The sequence below is a fragment of the Megascapheus bottae genome, chromosome 4, assembly GCF_031878675.1.
Source record: "Megascapheus bottae isolate mThoBot1 chromosome 4, mThoBot2.hap1, whole genome shotgun sequence".
In the NCBI taxonomy this organism is placed as follows: domain Eukaryota; kingdom Metazoa; phylum Chordata; class Mammalia; order Rodentia; family Geomyidae; genus Megascapheus; species Megascapheus bottae.
The window spans coordinates 55,337,364-55,356,403 of NC_143512.1; the positions used below are offsets into that span (position 1 = coordinate 55,337,364).

Below are 19,040 nucleotides of genomic sequence, written 5' to 3' on the forward strand. Positions count from 1 at the left end.
TCTGAGGATCATGGTTCAGAGCCAGCCCAGGCACCAAAGTCTGTGAGACTCTTATCTCCAATTAACCATCAGAAAACTGGAAGTCGCACTGTGGCTCAAAGGATAGAGCAGTAGCCTTGAGCTGAAGAGCTCAGGGACAGTACCCAGGCCCAGAGTTCAAGCCCCATAACCAACAACAACAAACAAAACAAAACAAAACAAAGCAAAAAAGAAAAAGAAATTAAGCTTTAAAAAAAAGTGAGGATGCGAGAAAAACATGGGAAGGGCTATCAGTGTTCAAGAAGTAATGTACCCACTGCCTGACGAATGTAACTGCAACCCCTCTATGTTACCCTGACAGTAAAATACCATTTAAAAAAAATTAAGTAAATTCACTCAAGAATGCCTTTGCAACAAAATTTTTAGATAATGGGACAGCAGAATAGCTCAATTGGTAAAGTGCCTGCTTAGCAAACATGAGGGCCTGAGTTCAAACTTCAGTTCCACAAAAACAATGAACAAAATCTTTAGATACTAATGCAACCCAAGTCAGAAAGGGAAATTTTTCAGGTCCTATAGAACCTAAAAAAGGGTGCTACGATGTGTTATTTATTTGGCCCAGTTTTATTTATTTACACTGATAATATGTTTAGTCTTAGTAGCTCCATTAAATAGTTTGAAGTTAGCAGAGCTTTCCAAATAACTGGTAAATAAATTGCTGGAAATGCTAGCAAAACTAGGAACTTATTACAACACCGTGTTTGACAGCCAACACAGCAAAGGGAATCTAAAAAGTTGTAAAGAAGCCACTGACTTTATAATTAGAATATCCAGATAACTAGTAAATTCTCCTAAACACAAGAAATGCTTATAGGTACTAACTTTAAGGTATTCATGAGTACAGGATACACTTGTTTAAAGTTCTGTTCCATGTATAATAGGTATTCTGATAGTCGTTTTAAATGCCAACCTTTTAAAGGCATGGTGATACTTAATGGAATATATTCAGTTTTCAGCTGGCATAGTAAATGAACTATTTTTCTCTATTCTTTTGTTGGTTAGCTTTACCTTCAAGCCAGGATGAAGGGAGACTGGGCAAGACTCTTACGTCCCACACTACAATTTGGTCTTGTTGCTGTATCCATTTATGTGGGCCTTTCTCGAGTTTCTGATTACAAACACCATTGGAGTGATGTGTTGACTGGACTCATTCAAGGAGCTGTGGTTGCAATATTAGTTGTAAGTATACAGGATAACAGCCAATACTTTGATACCATCAACATTTAGATAAATAGGTAGAAGGAAATACTCAGCCAGTTGCAGTGGCTCACACCTGTAATCCTAGCTACTCAGGAGGCTGAGATCTGAGGATCAAGGTTCAAAGCCAGCCCAGGCACAAAAGGACCTAAGACTCTTACCTCCAGTTAACCTCAAGAAAATGGGAAGTGGGGCTCAGCTCAAGGGTAGGGCGGTAGCTCTGGGATAACACTCAGGCCCTAGGGGTAAAAAGGCACACACACAAAAAAGAAATACTCCATGTAGTATTTATATACAATGGAATTCTATGCTGCTGTCAGAAAGAATGATATTGCCCCATTTGTAAGGAAATGGAAAGACTTAGAAAAAATCATATTAAGTGAAGTAAGCCAGACTCGAGAGAACATAGGCTCAATGGTTTCCCTCATTTGTCATAATCAGTAGAAACCTTGGGCTCTCTTAGCAGACATTCACAATAGAACAAAACCTAGATACATAAGGCCATATAGTATGACGCTAATTGTAAGGACCTCCAGGATATAGAAACAAAAGCCATATAATGAGTGATTGTTGTCCTTAATGTACTATGTTATCTCTCATGTCTTTTGCTGTCCCTTTTGTTATAGTATTTCACCTTGTTATCTAATATATTTTATATATGCTTAATTGGTTACTTGAAATAGGATAGGAAAGGGGGGAAATGAAGATGAATGGGGGGGGAGGGAAATGGGGACCATGACATCTAGTGAATATAATGTAACCCTTCTATTAATTACAATAAAATATATGAAGTAAAAAAATATTGCATGAGATAACTGACTAGGCAGAAAATGTGGCTCCCAGTGGCTAAGGGCAGTCTATAAAAATCAGGTTATCCTTTACAAACTCTTATGTTCAAGCCTATGGCTATAAACAGTTTTGTTTTTGGTATGAATCAAAAACTTATGTAAAACAACACTTTTACTAAGTGTTAGACAAACTACTTACCAAAAGCCTAACAAAGCAACTCTACTTGCAATAAATAACTTTTTTAAAAAGTCCTATTAGCTACTAAATTTTTATGTCCAATGTATATATCCTTTTGTTTACCTTTGCAAACAATTCTTAAGCCTTTCTGTATGGTTTTTAAACTTAGGTAAATTGTACTAGTAAATAGAAATAACTATATTCCATATGTAACTTGCTCCATATAGGCCGTGTATGTATCCGATTTCTTCAAGGCAAGAAATTCTCCCTTTAAAGAAAGAAAAGAGGAGGACTCTCATACAACTCTGCATGAAACACCAACAACAGGAAATCACTATCGGAACAATCACCAGCCCTGAAGGATAGCAAGGTGGCAGATGAAACTGGCCTGCTTTCTAAAGGAAAATGACTGCAACTAAAAGGCAAGCGGATGTGTCTTCCTGATGTACAGGCCTTCACAGGACTGCTGCTGCTATATCTCCACTTTAATCTGTGTATATTGTCACATTTAACACAATGGTTATCTAATAGCTCTAAGTTCATCAAAAAAAAATTCTTTCACTAGAGCAACGCCCCACCAGTACATTTTTATTAAAAAATGTAATGCTTATGTACATATGTGTATGTAATACGCTTTTCCATGTTTGATTTAAATATAATACATACTAAAAATGTTTAATGACAACTTGTCTTAAGATGAGAGAACCAGAACCACACTTGTAAGCATTTGTAGTCAACTGTAATCAAACTAGTGATGAGTATTCAAATCCCATATTCCTTAAGCTGACTATAAGTAGAGGCTGGCAGCAAACACGATATCTCTCTTGATTTTGGTGATTCCTAAAAGGGGGAAAAAAAAGTACTGTTTAGGCTTTCAAAGATAGCATGACAATCCTGATTGAATACAACTGACAAATCAAAGGCACACTGGTTGTTCTAAGATATCTAAAGGAGTTTACAACCTCCTAAAAAGATGGGAAACTTAGAAAGCCAAACCCCTGTTCTTTTGACTGTGAACTACACTGAATATGAAAGGAAGTGTTTAAAACTGCTTTTTTAAAAAGTCACCTGGTAGAGTAATATACCTTTAGTTACAATGTGAAATTCTGTGGTGAGACAGGACAGTTTTTTCGGGTGTTTTGTTTGTTTTCCAGTCCTGGGGCTTGAACTCTGGGCCTAAGGTCTGTCACTGAGCTCCTTTTGCTCAAGGCTAATGTCCTACCACTTGAGCCACAGCACCACCTCGAGCTTTTTCAGAGTAGTTTACTGGATCTACAAGTCTCAGGGAACTTTTCTACCCCAGTTGGTTTCAAATGGTGATCCTCAGATCTCAACCTCTTGAGTAGCTAGCATTACAGGCATGAGCTACCACGTCAGCCAACGGCCCAGTTTTTACAAATCTCTTCTGCATTAACTGATTGACAGTAACAGTGTGGATTGCCATTCTTTGCCTTCTTTTCTCAGCCAATATTCATTCAGGAGGAAAAGACAAATTTATTTAACAAACCTACTTATTTTCTCTACCCACCCCCAAATCCTTGGCACAGCAACTCATAACTTGGTACACTACATATAAATACTCTCAAAGCAAGATTCATTTTGATCTCATTCTTGAGATCTAAACCTCCAATCATTGCAGAGAAAAGTGCAATAATCACTATAATCACTGCTCAGTCTTCTCCAGCCACATTAGCCTGCTGCTGCTACACAAATATACCAAGTATTCATAGAACTTCAAATGTCACTGTTTCTTTGTGGAAGCCTCCAGACTATCTCATCTATCCCCCAAATCTCTTGTTATGTTTTATTCCTGTATACTTACAACCATATAATATATCTTAATTTTTGACTTGTCTGTCTTCCTTACACTAGAATGTAAGCTCCATGAAGGCAAGGGAAGATTCCTGTCTTTTTGTTCTCTGTACACCTCCTAGTAGCTAAAATAATGGCTGGCACAAAGTAACTGAACAATAAATGCTCATGAATATAAACTCTCTAAAGTTTTCCCCATAAAAATTTCCTCTCTAAAATTTTATAATAAAACTACTAGATGGTACTGTACTCCTTGTAAATCAACAAGGACATTTGAAAATATCCTAAGTTGTGTCAGTAGCTCAAATGTCAGAAGATTTGCCTTAAATGATTGGGAAAGGCTAGATACTGACCTTCTGCAAATTTATTTTCCAGCTCAGTGTTTCCAATGGCTTTTGCTGCCTGACACATTTGCCGAAGCAGTTCTTCTAGGCGCCTCATACAACGAATTATACTGCCTAGACAGGAAAGGAACAAATTATTTGTAAAATGGATTAATCAAGAATAGTACAATATTAGCCAGGAGTTCTGCCTAGTGGTAGAGTGCTTGTTAACATGCACAGAAGACCTGGGTTGGATTCTTCAGTACCACATACATAGAAAAGCAAGAAGTGGTGCTGTGGCTCAAGTAGTAGAGTGATAGTCTTGAGGAAAAAGCCCAAGGTCTGTGCTCAGGCCTTGAGTTCAAGCCCCAGGACTGGCAAAAAAAAAAAAAAAAAAAAAAAAGTATTAAGAGGCCAGGCAATATAGAACAAGTAATAGTACTTGAGATACTAAATAAGCTACCAAACTTGACTGGCTTATGAAGACTATAGAAAAAAGACAAGTTTAATTCCTACCTTTAACAAATGGTAATAAGAGTCAGACTTCTTATCTGTTCACACTTGTTATTTAATAATGATACACTAACACAATTTGAAGGAAGGATGGCAAACTTGGTATCTAATCTGGGTCTATAAGAATGAGGTCAGTCAATCAATGAAAAAGGGATGAGTGCAGCTTCAACAAGGACCCTGGGTATGGCCCCCTCAGGTACTGTCCTGTGGAAGGACCCCAGCAGGATTTTATATCTTGTTTCATTACTTGATGCCTCAGCACCACTTCCGGCTTTTTGCTATGTATGTGGTACCGAGGAATCGAACCCGGGTCTTCATGCATGCTAGGCAAGCACTTTAACCACTAGGCCAAACTCCCGGCCCTCAACTAAACACTCTTAAAGTGTCCACAGACCATTTCTCTCAGTGAGGTGATAATAGGAACCTGAAAATACTGCATAAGGGTACAATAAAGGACAACAGGACTAGTTTCTGAACACATCCCCAAGCTGCAGCAAAAAGCCCACAAAGAAGTTGTCAGGTAGGAAGGAGGTTTATAGGATGACACTGGTTAAAAAGATTATAGTAGATAAACCCCTGAAAAGACACTTAAAAGGACACTACCATCTCTTAGGTATGAGGAGTCACATATTTTAGACATGGTTTACAGGAGTAAGCCAAGGAAGTTGTCAGGAGTTACAGAAAGACTAGGTAGAAATCTGTGTGGTTTGTAATCCATTAATCCATCAATCCATCTATCTATCTATCTATCTATCTATCTATCTATCTATCTATCTATCTATCTATCTATCTACCTACCTACCTACCTACCTACCTACCTACCTACCAAGAACAAGGTTTTCTTATATTTTAGCAAAGTAACTGATGTTTAAGGTGAAGGGAGGGGAAAGTGGGAATATGATTTTAGAAGTTTGTGAAGGGTCAGGAATGTGCCCTAGTGTAGAGTCCTTACCTAGAATGCACAAAACTCTGGGTTCAATTTCTCAGTACCACATATGTAGCAAAAGCCAGAAGTGGTGCTATGGCTCAAAGTGGTAGAGTGCTAACCTTGAGAAAGCTCAAGGACAGTGCCCAAGCCCCTGCATTTCAAGCCCCAGGAGTGGCAAAAAATTAAAAAGCCTAATGTTTAACTGTATACTTCTGCCCTTTGTATTTTGTGTTTTTTCTTTTGTTTGATCCTCACAATTTCATGAGGCAAGTATTGTTGTTATCCTTATAATACGAAGAGGGGAAAACTTGCAAAAGTTACATATGTAAATTGACTGTCATCAGAGATGGAATCCAAGACAGTAAGATTCCAAGCAAGCATATAACCATAGTAATTCACATAAGGGTGTTCTAAAGTACTTTACATTTATGAAATTTATAATTTAATTATGCATATGTTTATTTTAAATATTATAAATCCAATCCTGGTGGTTTATACCTATAACTTTAGCTATTCAGGAAGCTGTGTTCCAAGAATCACCATATTTGGAGCCAGCCTGGGCACACATGTCTGAGAGACTCAGCAAAAAGAAGTGGAGGCATGGCTCAAGCAGACTGAGATGGGGGTTGGGTGCTGATTTCTCTTTATTAGGAGAAAAAGCGTAAGAGTGTGGGCATGAGGAAAGTGACTTCTACCCCTAAATGGGCAGCAAAGTTTATGTTGATTAAATGCATTGTGCCAAGCATTGTACACATACATCAGTAGCAGGTACAATAAGGTTCAGGCAAGAGATTCAAGCAAATTTATATGCTAACACATAGTAGAAAAGAAGATTCAAGACAGAAGAGGAAGAAGACCTTGGATTCAGAATAGAGAGGTAAGTCTTTTTTTCCAGAGTACAGGATCAATATGGATGAATTTCTGGGTAAGAAGACATGCCTACTGGCTTTAACTTTCTTCTGAAGAGAGAGTAGCCAAAAAACTGAACTGAAGTTGGAAAAATGCTTGTGAGCAGGGAAGATACGGAATCGCCATCAAGGAAAGTAAAAGAGGAAGTGCAGAGTGAATTCGGTATGGGGGAAGCAAGCTTTTGGAGGAGGACCAACAACTCCCATCTTTTTCCTCTAGTAAAAGACTAATCTAGGTTGGTGACACCTACTCTAACTCTTGAGGCTGCTGCAAAGGATCTACCTGAGAGGCTCATGGGGTTTTCTCCAAGCATTTTTCTCCACAGTAGGCCTATGTGGTATCTACCAACTTACATTGTTACTCAGAACTCATTCTGATCCTTAAATTATTTCAAGATGTGAAAAATGAACATAACAGATGATATAACTTTTAAATATGGATTTCATAGCCAACACTTCCCAGATGATTGACACTAGCCATTCTCAACTTTGGTATAAGAAACACAAGAGGTGCTTTGTGCCATTTTTTTAAATATAGGATTAGAAATTAAGATTCTTAACCCTTTCCCCCCTCCACCACTGCCACTACCACCACATGAAAAGGTGAAGAGTAACTATAATTAGCTACCTAGAGCAAAAGCTTTCCTTTTAATCCTGGACTAAGAGTTCAGGGAAAAATTTTACATTTTTTATAAGGTAGGACCCTAGTAATGGTTGATGATGCTAGTTTTTGCATTTTATTATTAACCTGTCTAAAACTTATTCTGTAGCACAGGCTGGCCTTGAACTCCTAATCTTCCTTAGCCTCTAGAAGACATATATATATATCATATCAACTAATATTAACACTATAGATGTATTAATTAACATGTTAATTATATGTTAAATCCTAGCTACTTCAGGGGGCTGAAGTCTGAGGATTGTGGTTCAAAGCCAGCCCAGGCACAAAGGTCCAAAAAAAGTTCCACAGAAGTTCCATGAGACTCTTATCTCCAACTAATCACCAGAAAACCTGAATGGCACCATGACTCAAGTGGTAGAATGTGAGCCTTGTGCTAAAGAGCTCAGAGACAGTGAGTGCCCAGGCCTATAGTTCAAACCAAACAGAAGCTCAATAAGTGTACTTTTTATTTGTTTTTGGATGCTATAACTATAGTTTAGAACTGAAAGCACAGACTATGCTTTTTAACAATACAAAGAAACCAGGTACTGGTGGCTCACACTTGTAATTCTAGTTACTCAAGAGGCTGAGATTTGAGGATCCCAACTTGATTCCATTGCACTCAGGAAAGTACAAGAAACTTTTTACCGCCAATTAACCACAAAAAGCTGGAGGCAGAGCTGCAGCTCAATGCAGAATGCTAGCCTTGAGTAAAAAAGCTTAAGAGACAGCGTCTAGCCCCTGAGTTCAAGCCCCAGGACTGGCACAAAAACCAAAGTTATTACTTTGATCTTTAGTAATACCACAAAGAATTTGTAGAGATTTATCTATATAGGCAGAAATTTCCATTTTATTACCAACTTTTTTTTTTCTATGTATGTGGTACCAAGGAATTGAACCCGGGTCTTAGTGCATGCCAGGCAAGCACTCTACCACTAGGCCAAACTCCTGGCCCCTTTATTACCAACTTTTAAAGAAGCAATAATAAGCTTAAAATAATAAGGTTCTTTCTCATTTTCCTTTATTTTTGTGTGTGTGGTAAGGGGGAGGATTACGAGACTCTATATATGGTAGTAAGTACTCTACCAATGGGCAGTAATTCTTGCCTTAAGTATTTTCTTGTATGTGGAAAAATAAATGAATGAAAAATTTAACCATACCTTCAAAGACATCTGTCATTTTGCAGATATGAGCAAATGTAGCTCCAGTTGCCCAGGTATATACCACATCCATCAAGTGAGGTTTGAATGAGTTGAGATAACTTTCCTCATCAATTTCCAATTTGGCTTCTGCTGAAACTTTTGCAATTCTTTTAGCACATTCCTTTTAAAGACAAAAGACATGGTTAAAATTCCTTATTTGTAATCTCCCATGTAATTTTTATTCTGTAGGTTCCCAAATCTAGTATTCAACAAAGTCTCTTTTTTCATCTTAGACATTATCGTGCAATTTGGATATTCTAGTCTAAGTAGGCACAGTGCTTACACTACTAATTGTTCAAACAACTGAGAGTTCTCAGGTCATAGTGGCTGAGAAAAATAAAAACATGATTCTAGCTGATAACACTTTTCTTCCTCTGGTATAAGGCCTTCTTCTTTCCCTGTTTTTCTGTTTCTTGCTGAAAAGGGCAGACAAAACTCAGTTCATCCACAGAGAATAAAAGACTGGAATTTGATTTCTCTGAGGACTTAGATGCAATCTATTATGATAAAACTGATTTTAAAATCTTATTGTAAATAACCCCATCATAATTCCACTGAAGAATTCACAAATTTAAAAAAAAATCCTGAAATTCACATGATAGTTCAAAAGATACATGAATAGCCAAAGGCAATCCTGAGCAAATAATCTGATAAAGGACTATATATACATAATATATAGTAAAAGAAAAAGCCTGTTACTGACACATGGGCCAATGGAGCAGAGACAGAAATATACCCACACACCCAGCCATCTGACTGTTCACTTAGGTGCAAAAATAAAACGTTTAAGACAACCTCACTAACAAATGGTGCTGAGAAAAGTATGCTCATATGCAGAAGGCTGAAACTAGACCCCTATCTCTTACCCTGTGCAAAATCAAAGTGGATCAAACATCTGAATGAAGACCTCGCACTGTGAAACTATTAGAGGAAAACAAGTAACACGTTCTGGATAAGGTATAGGCAGTGTCTCACCGATCACGACTTGATAGCTCAGAAAAATGTCAAGAACTGACAAATGGCAATGCATCAAATTAAAGGTACAATTTTTGCACAGCAAAGGAAACAATTACCAATGAAAAGACAGCCCATAAAATGGGAGAAATCTTTCTTTGCAAGCTATTTGTAGAGTAGGGGATTAATACTTTGTATATGTAAAGAGCTCAAATCATTGAACAATAAAATAAAGGGCAAATGAACAGACAATTCTCAAAAGTACAAATGGCCAATAAATACAGGAAAACATGTACAACATGCTTATCCATTAGGATACAATATTCCACACCTATGTGGAATATTGTCATGAAACTGGACTTAAACATGTTAGGCAAAATAAACCAGAAAATATCTTATTTTTCTCATATACAATATCTAGATTACCAAAATAATAATAATAGGAAGAGGTAGATGATTTAGAGGAACAAGGGAGACTAGAATGAAGGGATATATATATAGAGAGAGGGAGAAAGATGAATATGACCAAAGTACATTATACACACGCATGAAAACATAGTAAATCTCACTTTGTACTAATGTACATTAGCTGAAGTAGAAAGGAAAAATACTACAAACTAGAATGAAAAACAAATACAAGAAAGTGATACAAGTAATAAATTGTCAGGATATCCTTACCATATTATCTGGTTTTAGCTCTGCACTAGACAGACTCCACCCAAGTCATTCCAATAATGAGAAAGAATGTTTAATTACTAAAATGAAGATCAAGGGAATTGGTGTAAAAAAATAGCATTATAAGGCTGGAGGTATGGCTACCATAGCAGAGCACTTGCTTTAGGAAGCACTAGCTTCAAGTTTAATGTTAGTATCAATACAAAAATATAAAAAATTAAAGTAGTATTAAATGACATGATAACATCAGGTGATGTATTTAACTGCCCTTGCAGTTGTCTCTATAGAATGACAATTAGACTATAATATAATCAGACTATCAAAAAACATTTTATTTTGTAGTGTACTGTCTTACCTGCATTTGACGAAGTGGTCCAGCTAACTGTTCTGTTAATTTAGGCATCTCACTAGACTAAAAAAAATGAAATTAGACACACAAATCCAAGTTTAAAGTACAGTTGTATTTAAGTGAAGGAAGGCTTCTAAAATGCCATTTCATGTCTAATCTCAAGACCTGAGTTATTTCATTTTCAGTTTCTAAATCAACTTCAGTTTAATATAAGAAATATGAATTTCATCTTCAATTTCATTCAGAGGAAAAATATTACACTGCTAAGTCTGGAAAGGGTGCTCACTTGCTACCTTTTTGCCTATCAATGGAAATGAAATCAAGTATTAAAATCAGATATAGTAGTTTTGTTACATTAACATTATAAATGGCTTAAACTTGAAGTAACTTTAGTTTCTAAAAAATTTGAAATTAGGTTTCAAATATTTGGAATAAAGAACATTAAAAATAATGTTCCTAGCTAGGTCCTGATGGCTCATGTCTATAATCTTAGCTACTAAGAATGCTAAAATCTGACCTGTTTGTTAGAAATGTCATTTGAAATGTTAATTCTTTAATTAAAAAAAAGGATCCTCAAAACTAAACAACAAAAAAAGGATGCTGAAATCTGAGAATCCCATGTTGATGGCTACCTTTGAACCAAGATCCTGTAGAATTCTGTCTCCTGATTACAAGGATTATAGCTCAAGCCACTGTTATCCTACTATTAAATTATTTTAGTATTATTTAAAAATGTGGGAGCACTTCATTAAAGATGCATTTTTAAATGTAAGTATGTCAAACTTCATTACACCAGTGCCTGGCTGAAACAGTATCATTATAATTAAGAAATATCCATTATATTACTTAGTCTCAACTATATAACGTATGAATTAATGAACATTAACTTACATTCTCTTGAAAAACAAAGCAGCTTAATAATGCAGTGGCTTGTTCTGCAGAAAGGTCATTAAAAAGGCCATTGAACATCATCTCAGTGAGAAGGAGTTCATCAGCACTGTCATAAAAAAAGGAAGTAAGTTTCAAATGAGAAAGACATGTGGTGTGTGTATATATATGTATATGTGTGTGTGTGTATATACCATATAGTTTTTGTTGTTGTTGTTTGCCATTCCTGGGGTTTGAACTCAAGGCCTAGGCACTGTTCTTGCGCTTTCTCAAGGTTAGTACTCTTCCAGTTGAGCCACAGTACCACTTCTGGCCTTTTCTGTATATGTATTATCCAGGAATTGAACTCAGGGTTTTGTGCATGCTAAGCAAGTACTCTACCACTAGGCCACACTCCTGGCCTAATATATAGTTTTTCTTGAACTCTGAGCTCTTCAGGTTGATAGCACTCTACCACTTGAGCTCCAGTTTTCTCATGGCTCTCTAGAGATAAGAGTTTCAGACTTTAGTGTCCCGGCTGGCATTGAACGTCAATCTTCAAATCTCAGCCACATGAGTAGCTAGGAGCTACCGCCACCTGGCCAGGACTCATTATTCTTTTTTCTTGCCAGTCATGGGTCTTGAACTCAGGGCCTGACCACTGTCCTTGGCCTTTCTTGAGGCTACAGCTCTACCACTTTAGCCATAGACCCACTTCCAGCTTTTTCTATGTATGTGTTACCGAGGAATCTAACCGGGGCCTTTGTGCATGCTAGGCAAGCACTAGGCCAAACTCCCAGCCCAGGATTCATTATTTTTAAGTTTAATCATTTTGGTAACAATATAGTAATGGAAACAAACTATTAGAAGATACCAATAAGATCACATTTTGTGTCTTATTTTGAAAACATATATGATGCCAGTAACATGATTCTAGTACCCAACAAACTGGGTATTGCAAGTTCAAGGCCATCCAAGCAAGACACTATCTCAAAACAAATGCATATGTAACCAAGATGGGTACAGGCCTTTGACTTCAAAAATTTATTGCTCATGAATAGTCTTCTATGAATTGGGAAAATTTCTATCTTGTTAAGACAAATCTAGATTTCAAATATATCTCAGTATTTGACAGCCCATCAATATTTGGCAACTTCAAAACTGCCTTTTAAGCATTGAGAATAAATGGTCAGCACTAACTACATAGACACAATAGCCAACTATGACTTTCAAGCGTTAAGGACGGGCCCAAACTGGCTTCTGAGTCAGAAAACATTCCTCATGTTAGAAAATAGTTGACTAACCTTTCAGGATGATGTAAAATGTGTTTATGAAGATGGCAACAGTTTTTTTTCTAATTTTGTTTTGTTTTCTAGAGCAATATGCAGGTTTGAGCTCAGGGCTTTACACCTGCTAAGCAGGCACTCCATAACTTTTTATAAATGTTGATTATTTTTAAGATAGGTTATTTTACATAAGTCCCTTACATAAAATAGCATGGAATTTGCACAGATGATACAGAAATCCTCTCAGATAGTTTAAGGTATCTTTAAATTATTTATAAAACCAAGTAAAATGTAAAAGCTATGTAAATAAGAGCTAGAGAATGACCAATTCAAGATGGAAAAATTTTCATCAATATAAAAAGGCCAGGAGTGTGTGTGTTCATTACTAAAATACAAGAGGTCTTCTTATTTCCCAACTGTATAGTCACAGTACTGAATGTTTATAAAACCTTTATATCCAAGACAGACCTTTAGCTAAAGATGAATGTACCTTCATTTTTTAAAATGTCATGCTATTTTTAAATCTTATGCCAATTAAAACTTTCTAGCAGAATCATATTTTACCTGCTGATCTCACAAGCCACTCGTCCTTTCATCTCTATGACATCAGAAGAAGTAGCAAAGCCCAACCTTCTTAAAACACGTTTACGACATTTCAGCTCATCCATTTGTAGAACAGTTCTCGCTTTTTTCAGTTCTCGCTTTGCAGATTTAATATCTACTGCAATCTAGGCCATATAAAAGCAAAGAAAATTCAACAATAAAGTGAACATTAATATAAATGAGATTTTTCTTTGGCTTCCTACATTTTTATTATTTTTAAGAAGCTGTACAAGGAGGAGTTGCCATTTAACAAAGCAGGTAATGAATACTGTACAGTGTATCTTTATCAATGCAACCTCTTCCAACATTCTCATGGACTGCTACAACTCACTCTTTCCCTTACTTAATTTTCTGAGAGTATACTTTAGATACCTGACTACATTCTCCTTCTCTTTTAAAATGAGTATACTTGTTAGGTGCACAACCCTGGTACACGGTAACATTTGCAGCCATGCATACAATATATCCTGATCAACCACCCTCCTCTAACACTCTTTCCCTTAAACCATTTCAATAGGTATTCTTGGTTCCATTTCCATAAATACAAACAAATTACTATAATCATGTTCCTCCTCATTCACTCTTTTCATTAGCCACTTCCAACATTCTTCTTTTTTAAATTGCCAGTCCTGGGGCATGAACTCAGAGCCTGAGCACTGTCCTTGGACTTTCTCAAGGCCAGAGCTCTACCACTTGAGCCATAGCACCCTTTCCAGCTTTTTTCTATGTATGTGGCACCGAGCAATCAAACCTAGGTCTTCATGCATGCTAGGCAAGCACCGTACCACTAGGCCAAACCCCCAGCCCTATTTTTTAGGACATAAAATAGTTATATAGTTGGTAGAAGCTAAAGGATGACAAATACCGAGTGACTGATAACAGGTACAAAGTTGTTGGTCTTTTTTTTGTGGGTCATGTGAATTCGGGACTTGGGCACTGCCCTTGAGCTCTTTTACTCAGGGCTAGCACTCTACCACCACCTTAAGTCACAGCTCCACTTCTGGTATTCTGGTGGTTAACTGGAGATTAGAGTTTCATAGACTTTTCTGCCCAGGCTACCTTTGAACTGTGATCCTCAGATCACAGCCTCTTGAGTAGCTAGGGCTACAGGAGTGAGCCACTAGCAACTGACTCAAAAATATTTTTGGTTTCTGCTTTTTATGATGACAAACTGTTCTGGAATTAACATAGTAGTGAAGGGTTAAAGGCATCTATGAATATACTAAAAAGCCTGAGTTTTCAGGATACTTTAAAACATTATGCTATATAAACTGTATCTTTAATCAAATATTAAAGTATAGTAAAACAAACATATTGACTTTCTGATATGGGTTGATATTCCTGAGTTAATACGTTTATTTAAAAGATTGTTATTCAGGGCGGGATTGTAGCTTGGCAGCTTGCCTATCATGTATGAAAAACCCTGGGTTCAATTCTGTGGTAATTACAAACACAGAAAAAGCCAGGAGTGGTGTTGTGGCTTGAGTAGTAGCGTGCTAGCCATGAGAAAGCTCAAGGACAGTATCCAGGACCTGCGTTCTAGCCCCAGGACTGGTAAAAGAAAAAAAAAAAATGCTATTCATTCTGTTATAACTTAAAAAAATAAAAGAAAGTGAAAAACATAAATTTAGTAAAATATCAGAACTTAACTATAAAAATAAAAGTGCCGGGGCCGGGAGTTTGGCCTAGTGGTTAAAGTGCTTGCTTAGCATGCATGAAGGCCCGGGTTCGATTCCTCAGTACCACATACGTAGAAAAAAGCCGGAAGTGGTGCTGAGGCTCAAGTGGTAGAGCTCTAGCCTTGAGAAAGTCCAAGGACAGTGCTCAGGCCCTGAGCTCAAGCCCAGGACTGGCAAAAAAAAAAATAAAATAAAAAATAAAAGTGCCATACCTGAGCTTTCTTTTCACAAAGTGTATACACAGTTTCCAAATTGGGATCATTGTGAAGTGGATGAGAATACATTCGATGTTCAAAAGCTTCTACTTTCTGGATGACTTTTTTTAGCCCTTGATCTTGAATGCCCATGTCATCAATGGGATCTAATAAAGGAACACCATCAGGAAAACGTTTCTGAACCTCCTGAAACAAAATACGTGATATTAATTTCTCCCTAGAAAAAGGTGTAAAAATAAACTAAATCAATCATTTTATTTGTTCTATGTACGCAGACATAAAAAAGTTAAAATATACATTTTCCCAGTTAAACTAGAAGATATATACTCCGTTGGTAGACTCAAGAGGGAATGAATTTAAATATAGATATGCTGTTAAATTAATTTACTTAAAAGAACTTCAGGTGTCTTTTTACAAACCATATTTGTACTTATATAAAATTTATATTTATGTATAAAACTAACATGCGTACCTGTATTGACTTTAAGACACTCTGTCTATTGTCCACTGGCCGGAGGTCTTTAGGAATGTAAAGCCTGATGCTGCTGATAGCAGAGAGGAGATGCACCAAAACTGGAACAACCTATGAAGAAAACATTATACACTACTACAATGACAACTACACATTTGTGAGTTTACAGCACACATAAAGATCTATATCTACTTTCTCAGAAGCAGACAAAGGAGACAAAGCAGACAAAGCAGACAAGCAGACAAAGCAAGGCCTAAGTGGTATTTCAACTTCTACTCCCATTCCTGACTACACAGAAGTTTGAGAACCAAGTCTGCAATATTAGTAGAGCCAGTCAGGCTGATACCAGGTAGGAGGGGACAGAACAGGGTTAGAACTGTCTTTTTTGTTGTTGTTGTTGGGTTGGGGGGCTTGAACTTGGCCTGGGCACTGCCCCTTGAGCTCTTCAGCTCAAGGCTACCACTCTTCCCTTGAGCCAAGCCCCACTTCCTATTTACTAGAGGTTAATTGGAGATAAAGAGTCTCGGGTCCTTTTGTGTCCGGGCTGGCTTTGAACCTTGATCCTTAGGTCTCAGCCTCTGGAGTAGCTAAGATTACTGGTATGCGCCACCATGCCTGGCCAAAATGTTTTTCTTTCATCTTTTTGTCTTCATTGCTTTTTTTTTTTTTTGGCCCCCTTCTCTCTTTCTGGCCCCGCTCGCTCCGGCCCCGCTCGCTCCGGTCAGGCTCGCTCCGGCCCCGCTCGCTCCGGTCAGGCTCGCTCCCTCACGCTCCTGGCCCCGCTCGCTCCGGCCACCACTCGGTTGGGCTCCGCTTGCTTGCTTTCGCTCTCTGTCGCTTGTTGCAGTCTCGTCTCTGGCACTTCCGGCTTGGTTGTGTCTCGTCTCCGCCACTTCCGGCTTGGTTGTGTATGTGGGATACCGAGGAATCGAACCCGGGTCCTTGTGCATGCTAGGCAAGCACTTTAACCGCTAGGCCAAACTCCCGGGCCCTCTTCATTGCTTTTTCAAATGGCTTGTTTTTAATCGAAAGCATTTATAAATTAAGTAATTTAAATTAAGACTTTGGTAGTAATTTCTTTTTATCACCAAAACAATACATTAATCATTATTCCCAATGCAGTGAAATAAACAGCATGAATGGAGGGATTCAAATTGTGAAATGATTTACAAATAATGAAAAATCTATATCCATGGTGAAACTCTAGTTTCACATAAAACTTTAAATTACTGGCTGGGAGTTTGGCCTAGTGGTAAGAGTGCTTGTCTATCATGCATGATAGTTCAATTCCTCAGTACCACATACATAGAAAAAAAGCCGAAAGTGGTGCTGTAGCTCAAGTGGTAGGGTTCTAGCCCTGAGAGAGCTCAAGCCCAGGACTGATCCCCTCAAAAAAAAAAAAAAATTAAATTACTATCTTTATCTTTCTATTTGTCATTAATTAGCTGGTCAAAAACTTGATAGAAAAGAACTAAAATTTGCAAGTTGTGCAACTGCCTGTAATTCTAGGTACTGCAGAGGCTAAGATGTGAGGATCAAGGATGAAAGACAGCCCAAGAAGACAAATCCAAGAGATTCTAATTTCCAATTAACCAGCAAAAAGCCTGAGCACCAGGTGTGGCTTAAATGGAAGAGCACCACCCTCGAATGACTAAGCCAAATGAGAGCATAAGATCCTGAGTTGAAGCCTCAGTACTGGCACACACGTCACACACACATACACATGCATGTACATATGCACACGAGATCTTATTATTACCCTACTACTACTTCAGATGGTTTTAACAGAATATCGAAATAACAAACTTTGCATTACAAATTGTGACAATAAGTTCATTTAATCATAATAAAACTCTAATGATAATTCATAATCTGATATCTACAGATGAAAAGTACAAACCTGCATCTCTCCTTTCTCATCAGGCTTAGCTGGTTTTGCAGCCTCAGTAGCTGAATTCTTCAAACTCTCTTTGCTACAGCGCAGAAGTACTTCTACTACATATAAAGGATCCAGTTCACCAGAATTAGGCTAGGAAAAAAAGGTTAAAGGAAGATTATTAACTCCTTAAAACTGTTTCACAAATACTAGGTGTACAAGACCTACTTTCTGATATTTAGCATGATATACATGTCGCTATGCATCTTTCAGTGTTTTGCATGAAGCAGATGAGAAGTTATACTGATTAAGGGAAAGAATGACTCAGATGTGATTGCCTTTAATATCCTCCCAGGATATTAAAAAATGACAATATGTCAAAAATGACAATTAATCTCTATAACCTATTTCTACAGAAAACTATCACTGTTTAATAAAAGCAAAACAGTTTCAAAACAGTTACACATCAAACCACAAGCATGATCAATCACTGAGTTATTTCAAATTTCCTCCAAGAAAAGTTTAAGCTCCATTTTCAACACCAAAAGAAAAATTCTATTTTTTTTCACCATAACTTTGAATTAAACTTATTTAATCTCAATACACATGTAGAAGTAGCAGAAAAAAATTCAAGCATTCATGATAAAAATAACTCAATAAACTAGGAATACATCATGAAATAAAACGCGTATCACAAACCTAAGATTGTGTTTCCCTACAAGTGGCTTAAACATCTGTTTGCCTATTTTTTATTTGTAATATTTTTATTATTATTTTTAAGTAGTTGTGCAAAGGAGTTGCCACTTAATACATCAGTTCATGAATACAAGATATTTTAATCAATGTCACCACTGTCAACATTCTCACTTGTCCCTTCCCACCTCTTCCCTCATGTTTCTGCATTTTGTAGGATATACATTGGATTTTTCATTGCATTCTTCCAGTTCTAAAACGTAATTCCTAATTGCCTTAACACAGATGTACCAAGAAGTTAAAGACAATAAAACCATGTGTTAGCAGTCCACTCTGAAATAAAGAACAAATGTAACATCTAATGCAAATTGGATTTCAATGATTAAAAAGACAGGCTTGGAGACTGAAGTTGTCTTTCTTGAGGTCACTTACTAAGCTACATAGTGCCTACTGCAGCTAGAGAAAGTAGGTATAATTATTTCAAAAGTAGTCACTCTTCTAAAAAGTTGGTAAGATTAATGTTTGACTTTATGGGCAGTAATCTTCAAAATACATAAATAATGACTAAAATCAATTTTTTACTACCTCCATTTAGGCAGAATAAGATAAACTGACCTTTCAAGTCTCTAACCTGTATTTAAAGCAGAATTCTAATGTCTAAGTATCAAAAGTGAATTCTTTTGGTAATAAGGAATAAGATAATCAAAATAATAATTAAAAAAACCCTGAAGCCTTCTATTAACTGCAAAAAAAAAGAATATAAAAAATATGAAGAAATGGAAGAAAAATTGTCATGAAATAAAAATTCTTTTTTGTTGCTGG

The 19,040-nt window shown here is 36.9% G+C and overlaps 2 protein-coding genes across 3 annotated transcripts in view; one reads left to right on the forward strand and one right to left on the reverse strand.

Moving 5' to 3' along the window:
• Positions 1–2,816, forward strand: part of Plpp1 (phospholipid phosphatase 1) — an 82,996-nt gene extending 80,180 nt beyond the window's left edge. For both annotated transcript variants that reach the window (XM_090331939.1, XM_090331940.1), the window contains exons 5-6: positions 1,042–1,218; positions 2,430–2,816. In XM_090331939.1, coding sequence (XP_090188065.1) covers positions 1,042–1,218; positions 2,430–2,561 — 309 coding nt within the window. In that variant the 3' untranslated portion in view covers positions 2,562–2,816. The remainder of the gene's footprint in view (positions 1–1,041; positions 1,219–2,429) is intronic.
• Mtrex (Mtr4 exosome RNA helicase) overlaps positions 2,772–19,040 on the reverse strand; it is a 50,755-nt gene continuing 34,486 nt past the window's right edge. Inside the window, exons 19-27 of the mRNA XM_090331938.1 lie at positions 17,550–17,678; positions 15,650–15,760; positions 15,175–15,363; positions 13,245–13,408; positions 11,419–11,524; positions 10,534–10,590; positions 8,508–8,670; positions 4,368–4,472; positions 2,772–3,042 (exon numbers count right to left, since the gene is read on the reverse strand). Coding sequence (XP_090188064.1) covers positions 2,990–3,042; positions 4,368–4,472; positions 8,508–8,670; positions 10,534–10,590; positions 11,419–11,524; positions 13,245–13,408; positions 15,175–15,363; positions 15,650–15,760; positions 17,550–17,678 — 1,077 coding nt within the window. The 3' untranslated portion in view covers positions 2,772–2,989. The remainder of the gene's footprint in view (positions 3,043–4,367; positions 4,473–8,507; positions 8,671–10,533; positions 10,591–11,418; positions 11,525–13,244; positions 13,409–15,174; positions 15,364–15,649; positions 15,761–17,549; positions 17,679–19,040) is intronic.